At 45.0% G+C, this 12,085-nt stretch overlaps 1 protein-coding gene across 1 annotated transcript in view; it reads left to right on the forward strand.

The window, feature by feature from the left end:
* Nucleotides 1-12,085, forward strand: part of SPECC1L (sperm antigen with calponin homology and coiled-coil domains 1 like) — a 61,442-nt gene that overhangs the window by 19,327 nt on the left and 30,030 nt on the right. The window contains exons 6-8 of the mRNA XM_070761992.1: nucleotides 6,192-6,265; nucleotides 7,423-7,598; nucleotides 11,131-11,294. Coding sequence (XP_070618093.1) covers nucleotides 6,192-6,265; nucleotides 7,423-7,598; nucleotides 11,131-11,294 — 414 coding nt within the window. The remainder of the gene's footprint in view (nucleotides 1-6,191; nucleotides 6,266-7,422; nucleotides 7,599-11,130; nucleotides 11,295-12,085) is intronic.

A 12,085-nucleotide genomic window follows, 5' to 3' on the forward strand; every position in this document is an offset into this window, starting at 1 on the left:
TCGGGGAGGAAGGGGCGTGCTCGGCTCTGCGTCTCCAGCCCCTTTCGGCCAAGCCTCCCTGGCCAAACAGCCAGAGAATCCGGGCCGGGCGTGGCGGTGAAGGGCTGGAGACGCAGAGCCGAGCACGCCCATTCCTCCCCGAAAGCTGGCCTTTTTTTCTGGGAGGGAAGATGACGCGCCGGCGGCACGGGCGAGGGGTGGGAGGCAAATCTGCGTCTCCAGCCCCTTTCCTCCGAGCCCCGCCGGCCAAGCAGCCAGGGAAGCCGAGCTGGGCGTGGCAGGGAACATCGGCTGGAGACGCAGAGATTTGCCTCCCATCCCTCGCCCGTGCCGCCGGCGCGTCATCTTCCCTCCCAGACAAAAAGGCCAGCTTTCGGGGAGGAAGGGGCGTGCTCGGCTCTGCGTCTCCAGCCCCTTTCGGCCGAGCCTCCCTGGCCAAACAGCCAGGGAATCCGGGCCGGGCGTGGCGGTGACGGAGGCAGTGTTGCTGCTCCGGTCGCCCGATTGTCTCCTGCCTCCCGCGCCGATGTTCCACGCCCGGCTCGGCTTCCCTGGCTGCTTGGCCGAGGGGGCTCGGCCGAAAGGGGTTGGAGACGCAGAGCCAAGCACGCCCCCTCATCCCCGAAGGCCGGCCTTTTTGTCTGGGAGGGAAGATGACACGCCGGCGGCACGGGCGAGGGGTGGGAGGCAAATCTCTGCGTCTCCAGCCCCTTTTGCCCGAGCCCCCCCGGCCAAGCAGCCAAGGAAGCCGAGCCGGGTGTGGCGTGGAACATCGGCGCGGGAGGCAGGAGACGATCGGGGGGACCGGAGCAGAGCCAAGCACGCCCCCTCATCCCCGAAGGCCGGCCTTTTTGTCTGGGAGGGAAGATGACGCGCTGGCGGCACAGGGGCGAGGGGCGGGAGGCAAAGCTCTGCGGCTCCAGCCCCTTTCGGCCGAGCCTCCACTGCCAAGCAGCCAGGGAAGCCGAGCCGGGCGTGGCGGCGACAGCGGCGGTGCTGCTACTCCGGTCACCCGGTCCTCTCCTGCCTCCCGCACCAATGTTCTCCGCTGCGTCAGGCGCTGCCAGCTCCGAGTCAGACACACCCTCGCCGCCACCACCACCGCACCCAGTCGCTGCCCGCCCCGTCTTGCTGGAGGTCTAGCCGGAGCCTGAGCTGGGCCCGCTCGGCCGCGTCTCCTCGCCCGCCCAGGATGCTGACCTGCTGCCTCGCCCCGCGCCCGTCGCCGCCCCGATCCTGCGCCTCCTCCTTCCCCCCCCAGCCAAAAATACAAAGGCAGTCTGCCGCTGCCCACGGGGCAATGGGAAGCTGAAGCCGCCGGCGGTTTCAGCCTCCCTTTGCTGAGCGCTGCTTCGCCCTTGCCTGTCATCTTGGCTCAAGCGGAGACCGTCTTTGTGTTTTTGGCTGGGGGGAGGGAGTCAGGAAGGTCTTCCTGCTCCCTCCCCCAGCAAAAAACACAAAGACGGTCTGCCGCCGCCTGCTTGAGCCAGGATGACAGGCAGGGCGAAGCAGCGTGGAGCAAAGGGAGGCTGAAACCGCGTTGTCTTGGGAGAAGTACTGGTGGGAGACGACAGCTGGGCAGTGGGACTTCTCAGAGGCCTCCGGAACCCGAACTTCCGGGTTCAGTGTTCGGGAGGTCGCCGAGAAGCCCCGCCACCCGGCTGTCACCTTTTAAAACAGCCGGGGGGGGTTGCCGTTCGTAAGACGAAAAATGTTCGTAAGAAGAGGCAAAATTTTTCTGAACCCCGGGTTCGTATCTCGGGTTGTTCGTAAGACGAGGGGTTCGTATCTTGAGGTACCACTGTATTTCCTAGTGAGGAAATAGATGTCCCCAGTTTGACCATGATGCCTGGATTTGAATTACTATATTTTTGGGGTTATAAGACGCACTGGAGTATAAGACGCATCTTAGTTTTTGGGGAGAAAAACAAGGAAAAGAAATTCTGCCTCTGCCTCCCACCAAATAGCAAACAGCACTGATGATGTACATTGTTTGCTGTGTATTTCTGTGCGTGTGTGCCTGATATTTAGAAATAGCAAAGAATTGGAGAAATGTACATTATGCCAGAAATGTACATTTCTGTACATTGTGTAATAATTGGGAGGAGTACTCTAACTCCTCCCAATTATTTAAATAGATCTTCTCCAAACATGACTAAGACAGGATTTAACTCAGCTACCTTATCTTAATACTAAACAGGACATGGTTACATTTCAGATTATACTTTTACAGATATTTAAAATTGACGTGGCTTTTTGTAAGTACTGTATAGTTATTCTCTGCTATTTAAAAGAAGATACAATACCACTGGGCCTCTTTGGAAATCATTTATTTTAAAAAAGCTGCTTCATTTTGTTGTCTAGAAGAGGAATAAAGCAGTCTTTAAAAAATAAGTCTAATAATTTGAACATTCTACAGACATTTATAGTAGTAATAGGATAGGAGTAGGAATCCATTAAACCACCCCTGCAAAAGGGAGCTGTACAACTGTCATTTGAAAACTTCAGGGGAGGTGGGACTTTGTTGTCCTGGGCAGATTGATACATTTCTTAAGGTGGTTCTTGTCAAGAAATCACACCAAATGTTTGTTCAGAATGCCTAAAAAATTAGCCATGTAATTAATTAAAACTTATTTTGATTAATGCATGACCAGGGCAATGTCCCGCCCCTCGTGGAGCAAGGAAAGAGGACAAGGAAGCTGCATCCGATGGCTGGCACCTGCTCAGCCCGTGGTCTGTGTTCTTCTCCTGTTGACTGCAGCCCAGCCAGGCTTCCCTGCATCCCTCTGCAGACTCAGTAGGAGCCCCTCCCGGTTATCTTCTGGGCCATTTAGAAAGACCTCCGGCAGCATAAGGCCAAGAAGGGGCCTTGGAAGAGAGTCTCTCTCTCAGTAGCTTGCTGCAATTTGATACAGAATTATTTACAAACTTTTAATATATTTTTATTTACAAGAGAGACATGGAGACATAGACAGACATACATCCCTTTAAGCCTTGAAGGGCTAGAAGGTTTTCCTCCAGCCCTGAAGTAGAAGAGCAAGGTTGGAGTTTGAGGACCATATGACTGGATGGAGTGGAGGTGGTGGGTCAGGAGCCTGGATTTCTTCTTTTGCCTTGCTTTTGCTTGTATTATTGTTGCAAGCCGAGCTACAATTATATTTTATAAAATAGGTGGCCATTTAGATCTTTTAAATTAAAAAAAATGCATGATCAAAATGTGCAGATATATTTGATGTCATTTGAGAAAGAAATGCAAAATAGAGATGGCAAAGATGTTTATGAAATGGGGATTATTAACCTACGCTTTGGATAGAGGTAATATGCTTCTTCTCTTTATGAAATATTAAAATAAAGTAAGGGAACAGATTTGAAAACAAATTTTAAGCAGGCTAAAAAAATTTCAACACAGCCCCAATTATTTTAGTATGGCATTGTAGAAAATATTGTCTTGGGAGAGTTTAGTATTAAGATTAGAGATTTGGCATTTACTTGGGGCAGTGGGATATGGAATGCAAGTAATTTTGGATAAAATGGATTATAAACTTTTCAGCGGGAGGGGATATTATTATTATTTTATTATTTATTAGATTTGTATGCCGCCCCTCTCCGCAGTGGAGAGGGAAGTGAAGGGTGAAATCAGGACATGACATGGGTCAAAGTGGTGATAATGAGGGTTAAGGAAGTAGAAGAGTGTGAGGGTGAAGGACGAGACTGTGGAAGAGAAGCCAGGCATTTCAGAGAAGCTATCTGGGCAGTAAAGGAACCCAGGACCCCTGGGCCTTCCATGCTTAGTGAAGCCATGAGGAGAACCAGCCTCCAGGTGATTAGTTGAAGGACAACCTGTGGCATCGGAGCTACGGAAACAGCACTGCCAGCAAGCATTCTTAGAGTCTGCCAGGGAACGCTGGGCCTTATTGTCCTAAGTGCTGCAAACGTGGGAGGGGGAGAGAGTGCAGCTTTGAGACATTTTCAGGGTCTGGCCTGAAATGAGACTAAGGGATGGATGGGTGGCCCAGAGCCTGGACAAAAAGACTACGGAGTGCTGATAAGTGACGTGGAGAGCGGTACGCAGACTTGGCTTGGCTGGGAAGAATAGGTACGGCGCTTTCTGTGTTGTGCTGTCCACGGACTGCTGGAGGGGGTTCATGAGGGCACCCCCTGAAAAAAAGGAAGGAGGTAGGAGGAGAGATCTGGTAGGGTTTGTGGGCACGTCCCAGCCTCAGGCATTTGAGGAAGATTGGGGAGAATCTTTTGTTGGATAGGCAGGCAAGGTGGATGGGTGGAAGGAATGCTTATTGTGTATGTAATTAACCAGCGTATTCTGGGGAAGGGACCACCCAAAGCGTCTTAACACGGGTAGAAGGTAGAATGAAAATAAGAGGGCGGGTCCAGTTCTCTCTGGGCTGTGTCAGCCTTGCGTGGGAGTCCAAACAAGAAACACACCCAGATGAACCAGTCCTACTCTATGGTAAGCTTACATTACCAGAACCCCACAAGTTCCCCTTCTCTCTGGAAAAATAGGGAGAGTCCCTTCTAAAATGCTTCCCCGTCTGCAGATGGAGCCACCACTTGTCAGGGCTGCAGGTCTCTTTGTGTTGTCCCAAAACTGTTCCACATACCATTACAGGTTGTCTGGATGGAGGCTTATTTTTGCTTTATTATATATCATGTTTGTTATAGTCTACCCACTACTTTTAGTTTTGGCAGGTCTTTTAATAAATTATTAAGAGCCTGGTGCAGTGGTTAGAGTGCTGGCAGTACTGGATCAGGGTTGACTCAGCCTTCCATCCTTCTGATATTGGTAAATCTTAGAATTTTATCCCCCCCCCCCCCCCAATACTTCCAATCTGAGCATGTTACAATAGGATTGCAACTTTACTTAAACCAGTCATTAAAATAATTGTATTAGGGAAAATTGTATCTTAAAATAATTTAGGAGTATTAGCCATTTTCAAACATTGCCAGTCTCAAGAAACTCTGGAATCCATAAGTAGCATTTTTCCAAAATTTGTATTCAGAAAGAAAAAGCTGCATATAAGTAGAAAAGCATATCTTAAAACTTGGAAAGAGGATGCGGGTTCACAATTGTATAGCTTTTCTTGTGAAATAAAATATTTCCATTATACTGAATAATAAATTTTGAAAGTTGGTAGAGATTAAAGAACCCCATATATATGTATAATTCAGTTTCCTTTTCTAAACAAAAGATAATATTAAATGGGATGAAGAGGATGTTTTATAAAAAGAGGAAGTGTTTTACTTTGATTCAGTAAGTAGTTGAAAAAATTAGCCCCATTAAAGCTTTGATGGAAACCACACTTGTCTGAAAAACCTAAAGGTTGGTTTCTCTGAGTGGATCATTTCTTCCTTGACTGTTTCTTTTTATCTGATGCTATTTTCTACCAAATTTGTCTCACAAATTTAGAAGTACTGTAGACAATGAGACAGAGACATAAATTTGTTACTATTTGTTTTAAACCAGGTGTAATAATGACTAAAAGGTGGATGTTGAAAACCTAACATTTTATGCCTAAGCTGGTTTGAGTATCTACACAGTTTTGCCTAACTGAGAGATTAAGATGTTAAGGAAATAATTTTACAACTGCTAATTAAAAAGGTTTTCCCAAATTGGGCCTTTGCTTTCTTCTTGAACTTCTCACTAGATGGCGGTCTTAGATTTTGAAAACTGGAAAGCCAAACTCTGGAAGACAGTGGCTAAACCTGTCTTAATAGCCGGTTTTGAGCAAAACGGCAGTATGTGAAAAGTTAATCAGAAACAAACATATTTTGTCCTGGAGACAAGCTAAAGAATTGACATTAAAATTCAGCAGTGCCCTTAAATGTTTGTGTAAAATTAGGGAAGTGAGTTGAGTCCCAAGAGAGAGAAGGTGGTCTTAGATGTAGGTTACCACATTTGCCGTCGAGCACACACTCTGAGATGTTTAGGATACCAGTCTAATGTACTTACCTCTCCCAAGACATCTTTATTATATTTTTATTATATATTTATTGTATAAATTTGAAAATAAATAAATAAATTTATTTTTATACATGAGGGACATTTTACTTTTATATAACAGTTTTGCAATTCATCCAGACAATTTTGGTTGTTAGTCACATAAAAAATATAATAAATGCATGACGTGTGTTCAGGTATATTGTTAAATCCTGTGCTCCTTTTTATTTGCTAGACACAGTTAAAAAGCTTCAGGATCAAAAGCATGACATGGAAAGAGAGATCAAGACCCTGCATAGGCGGCTGAGGGTAAGTCATCATGTTTGTTGGGCTGAGAGGGGGGGGGGGGCAAAGTCCCCCAGAAGGCTTTCATGCATAAGGTGGAAGTTTAACTCACGGTCTCCCATTTTCTACCTGGCGCCTTGACCTCTAGACCAAAGTGGCTCCTTATTTAGTCCATTTACCTTCTTGTTCTTTTCAGTAAGGGTTTGAAAAGAATGCACCTTTCTCCTGCAGTTCTTAATTCATAGATTCATAAGGAGCCACACAGGTCATTAGATCCCTCCTTTGGCTAGTAATCCAGAGCTGAGTGACGCTGGATGCCTCTTAATACTCCACTTGAGCACATTCAGGGAAGGGAAGCTGCCGCCTCTGTTGGGTCTCCATTCGGCCTTCAAACTGCTCCTAGCAAAATAAAGAGCAGACCAACACACACACTGGAATGGGAACCGCTCCTGCCTTGGGCTTCTTGCTGCCCCAGTGTATTCTTCTGTGTGCGTAACTGATCAGCTCACAAGATCTTGCCACAATATTATAGTTAAATGAAAGATCCCTTAATCTCTCTCTGTCTTTCATTTCAACTTCACATTGTTTCTGCTAAACCCCAGAGTGATATTTTCAGCCCGTTTCTCTAAGCCCATGATGGCAAACCTATGGTTAGTATGCTAGTAAGAAATTTCCAGATCAAAAAGTAAGATTAATCTTGAATAACTCATTTTTGACCACTTTTTTGCTAATTATTTTTATTCACCATCTTGTTTTCAAAGTGTTTACAGATCCAATTCTCATCCTAGAATTCTTCAAGGTATCTGGCTTTCTGACTAAAGTTACAACAGCTCTCTCCAGGGCTACTTATGACTGGATTTGAACTATAGGATTTTAAATTCACTTAAAATAATTGTGTATTCCTTCATTCCACTATTTCTCTGTCTGGATTGCAAACCCCAAGAAGATAGCAAGAGTTGCTGGAGAGGGCAGGGTATTGTCACGAGAGAGTGCCAACCTGCCAGGTGTTCCAAGCAGGTTGTCAGTTGTCCCAAGCTTGCAGTCGGCACCTGTTTGGTGTTTCATCCCCCCTCCCCCCCCCATCTCAAAAGATGTCGCTTTCCATGGTCTCTTCCAATTGAATTGCACCCCTGTCACGTCCCTGTCTGGGAATCCGCTGCCTAACCCCTGCTTATTTTCAGGAAGAGTCTGCAGAGTGGCGCCAGTTTCAAGCAGACTTGCAGACTGCGGTGGTCATTGCTAATGACATCAAATCTGAAGCCCAGGAGGAAATTGGGGACTTGAAGCGCAGGCTGCACGAAGCTCAAGAAAAGAATGAGAAGCTCACCAAAGAGCTGGAGGAAATAAAGTCACGCAAGTACGTTAATCAAACTTCATTATCATCTATAATTTATGGTAAATTTCTTACATTCTGGAAGCTGTACAACATGCAGTTGTTGAGCACGAGAGCATATCAGATAACTTACAGGTAACTTATAACTTAGCTCATCTGTAAGAGAAGGTTTATAAAAATAGTACATTTATTAAAATCCTTACTTTTTTTTAAAGTACCGACAGTCCTCAACTTACAACCAGTTGCTCAGTGACTATTTGAAGTTACAACAGCCCTCCCCAGAGCTACTTAGGACTGGATTCAAAGTTCCCACACCCGCACACACAGTGGTGACACGATCATATTTTGGGTACCTACATTTATGGCTGTTTGCAGAGTTACATTCTCACATCACCACAATTTATGTCATTTTTTGGCGGAAACCAGCATTTGCTTCTAATTTCCAACAGACTCCCATGCTAGACAATGAATTTGCTTAACGAGTGCCACAGAAGAGGTTGTAAAATCAGACCAAGTCGCGTAGTGACCTGCTTAACCAACACGATTTATGACCATAATTCCAGGCTTAATTACTGTCGTACATTGAGGACTACTTATACAGAATTCTGTTGGGAAGAGACTTTCCATTGCTAAGCAAAGCGCTTGTTCAGTGACTTGTGTCTGATATTCCTTTTTTCCCCCCAGCCATGCTAAGCGAATGGCTGCAGTAGTTGAGTGAACCATTATACGAACCATTATACTTCTCCCATTGATTTTGCTTGTCGCGAGCCAAATGTGAAGGCCGCAAATGATGATGTGATCCTGGGACGTTGCAGCCATTGTAAATACATGCTGGTTGCCAAGCACCTGGATTTTTGTCATGCGACTGTGGGGCTGCTGCAGCAGTCATAAATGTGAAGAATGGTCCCTCGTCACCATTGTAGTGCCATTGTAACAATCATTAAATGAACGGCTGTAAGTTGAGGACCGCCTGGAGTCCTCTCCAGTCCTGGGCATCTTTTCTGACAAGAGGAGATGAAATGGCGAGGCCGACCTCTCCTGTTTGGACTGGTCGTGGCTCGGGGACTGGTCCTGCCCCTCCACTCTTTTGGGTCCACAAGAAGGAAAGCCCAGCCCACCTGAGAAAGGGGGCGGCCCCATTTGTTTCCAGCGGTGTGTGTGTGTATCTTGGGCTTTGGATTACATTCAAGCTGTTTACCAGAATGGCTGAATTAGAGCCACCCAAATTTTTGGTGTTTTCTTCATTTATAGATTTTTCTAATATTAAATTTCTTCCCCTGAGGGGAAGGAAACAGTTGCTCAGTTTCTGTAGACTTGAATTGTGGCTGTTTAGGCTCATACAGAATTGAAATGGAAAACAAAAGTAACAATCATAATATACACTGCACAAAAAAATAAAGGGAACACTTAAACAACACAATATAACTCCAAGTAAATCAAACTTCTGTGAAATCAAACTGTCCAATTATTATTATTATTATTATTATTATTATTATTATTATTATTATTATTATTATTATTAAATTAGATTTGTATGCCACCCCTCTCTGAAGACTCGGGGCGGCTCACAACAACAACAATACAATATACAGAGTACAAATCCAATAAACATTTGCTAGACACAGTTAAAAAGCTTAGGAAGCAACACTGATTGACAGTCAATTTCACGTGTTGTCAGCACATTCAACTTTGTACAGAACAAAGTATTCAATGAGAATATTTCGTTCATTCAGGTCTAGGATGTGTTCTTTGAGGGTTCCCTTTATCTTTTCAGCAGTACAGTTAAAAGAGTGACTTGAAATCTTTGTTACACCCTTTAATGGAGAGCAGAGGGTAGCAGGGCTTGTGATGTGGCAGGATTGAAGAGGCACAGATGCTGCAAAGGGATGTGCCCTGCTGGTACGTGGCATGCCAGAACCCTGGACCAAATGAAACGTGATGCTATCTGAAAAGAAACATTGACTTTCTCTGAATGACTGAACTGAAACAGACAGGAAAGGTCCAGTTCACATTGGAGCTGCCACCATCAAGGTCAAGGGAGAGAAGAATACCAACATTATCAACAGAGAGATGAGGGTCCCTGTCCCAGCCTTCCTCTAAGGCAGTGTTTCCCAACCTTGGCAACTTGAAGATATTTGGACTTCAACTCCCAGAATTCCCCAGCCAGCGAATGCTGCCTGGGGAATTCTGGGAGTTGAAGTCCAAATATCTTCAAGTTGCCAAGGTTGGGAAACACTGCTCTAAGGCATTAAAAGCCAATTGCAATAAGATCTTCTTTCCTTAATTTCACTAGGAAATTTTCCTTTGGATTCTTCTTTAAGAGCCTCCTGTCTGTTTTGTTTTGATAAACTGCCTGAGAGAAAATTCTCTTGTAACCCAGCTTCTGCTCACTGCCTCTGTGCGTGTGCTGGTGGAGGAGGCCTTGAACCAGGGTCCTTCTGGACTTCAGACTGAGGAGCCTCCCATACACAGAGACCGTTGCAGTCAGAACCACCTCCGGAGATTCGGAACAGAAACTCCCCATCTGCTATGGAAAATTGGCAGTCAGTTGCTAAATATTTATCACAAAAATATCACAAGAATGTTAATGGCTTGTGAGCTAGGGTTTTCTAATCCTCTAATTTAAAAATGATGGATGTTTAGGACCATTGCATGAACATTATGTAAAGTTCAGTATTTAGAATTGATTTGTTTACTTTATATTTGTTCAAAATTCATTTTCAGTTTTAAGAAATATTCATTGGGAAAGTGATGGCAAAAATATATATGAATGTGATGTCTCTTCCCTCCTACACCCTCTATCCCCATTTTTTCACCTCTTGGGAGCATCTGATTTCCCTCCCCCTCCCCCATTTACTTACTTACTTACTTACTTACTTACTTACTTACTTACTTACTTACTTACTTACTTACTCATTTTTTTTAATGCCACCCTTCTCCTTAGACTCAGGGCGGCTTATACCATGTTAGCAATAGCACTTTTTAGCAGAACCAGCCTATTGCCCCCACAATCCAGGTCCTCATTTTACTCACCTCGGAAGGTTGGAAAGCTGAGTCAACCTTGAGCCGGTAATGAGATTTGAACCACTGACCTGCAGAAGCTTTAGTGGCCTGCAGAACTGCACTCTACCCACTGCACCACCTCGGCTCAATACTTATGAATTTAAGTGCAAAATACACTCTTTTTGTTTTATTTTTATGAATTTAAGTGCAAAATGCACTCTTTGTTTTAGCTGCATCTCTCTCTCCCCCTCTTCCTCCCTCCCTCCTCTCTCTCTCTCTCTCTCTCTGTCTTGTACATTTGTAGATTGCTGCATAGACGACGCTTTGACAATATTTCAAAGTGTGAAAAAATCCTTCTTTGTTCCAAAATGCCCCCATTTTATCTTAGTTCCATGCGTTTCATGTAGTAAAGGGGATCCTGCTTGTTATTTCCCTTAAGATTTTTAGCCATTGAAAAGATGAGGTCTTGAACTAATCCCTGCCTCCTTCAGGCACACAGTGTGATGCGCTAGTCAGGCCATTAAAAGTGCACCTTGGGCTCTTCTGACTGTAGGCAAGAAGAGGAGCGTGGCCGCGTTTATAACTACATGAATGCTGTGGAAAGGGATTTGGCAGCCCTGCGGCAAGGCATGGGGCTGAGTCGGAGGTCCTCCACCTCTTCGGAACCCACCCCCACGGTCAAGACACTCATCAAGTCCTTTGACAGTGCCTCCCAAGGTAATTTTTCTTCCAAGATCTGCATAAAATTAGTGAAATACCGGCATTACACAGGAACACCATATCAGACTCTTATGGATGATAAATGTAGCTTTATTTTACAAGATGTACTTTGTTTTCTTTTCTTATATTCTGCCTTTAATTTGTATGTCTTGCTGTTCCTTATTGATTGCCTGCACTCTGCACAGCCCTACGTAGTGCAGAAGGGTTTACTGGGATGAGTAGGTCTGTGTGTAGCAGTTACAGAAGAAAAGTGGCTGGAAGGAAATGGCAGCTCAGAGGTAGTTTCCAGTGGGACAAATACCTTCCCAAATAAGGTCATCACTAATTGGAGTCTGTTTTAAAATAGATATACATTTTGTTGCAGTTTTCAAAAATACAGACAAAGCAACTTACAACAGATTCCCTAACTTTTCTGGGTTGGTGGCCCAGAGGGGAGGAGGAGAAGGTGCCTTTACACCTACACGTATATGCATGAACGGGGTTGTGAGCGCCCACAAACAGGATCACAGGTGCCCAGGTGATGCAAATGGCAAGCACACATGCACGACACTTGCAGCAATGCTATCGCAAATGGGGCTGTGAGTACATTCAAATGTGCACTCGCTGACCAATAGGCCACAGCCCGGTAGTGGGCCCTGGCCAACAGGTTGGGGGCTTCTGACTTATAGCACAACAAAAACAGTAAGAACAAACACAGAAACATTGCCAAAAGAGGTTTTATACAGCCATCCAGTGAGTAATCTGTTAAAGTTATTTTAACAAAACAAAAAATAATAAATAAAAAATTA

Source organism: Erythrolamprus reginae, chromosome 10, assembly GCF_031021105.1.
Source record: "Erythrolamprus reginae isolate rEryReg1 chromosome 10, rEryReg1.hap1, whole genome shotgun sequence".
In the NCBI taxonomy this organism is placed as follows: Eukaryota; Metazoa; Chordata; class Lepidosauria; order Squamata; family Dipsadidae; genus Erythrolamprus; species Erythrolamprus reginae.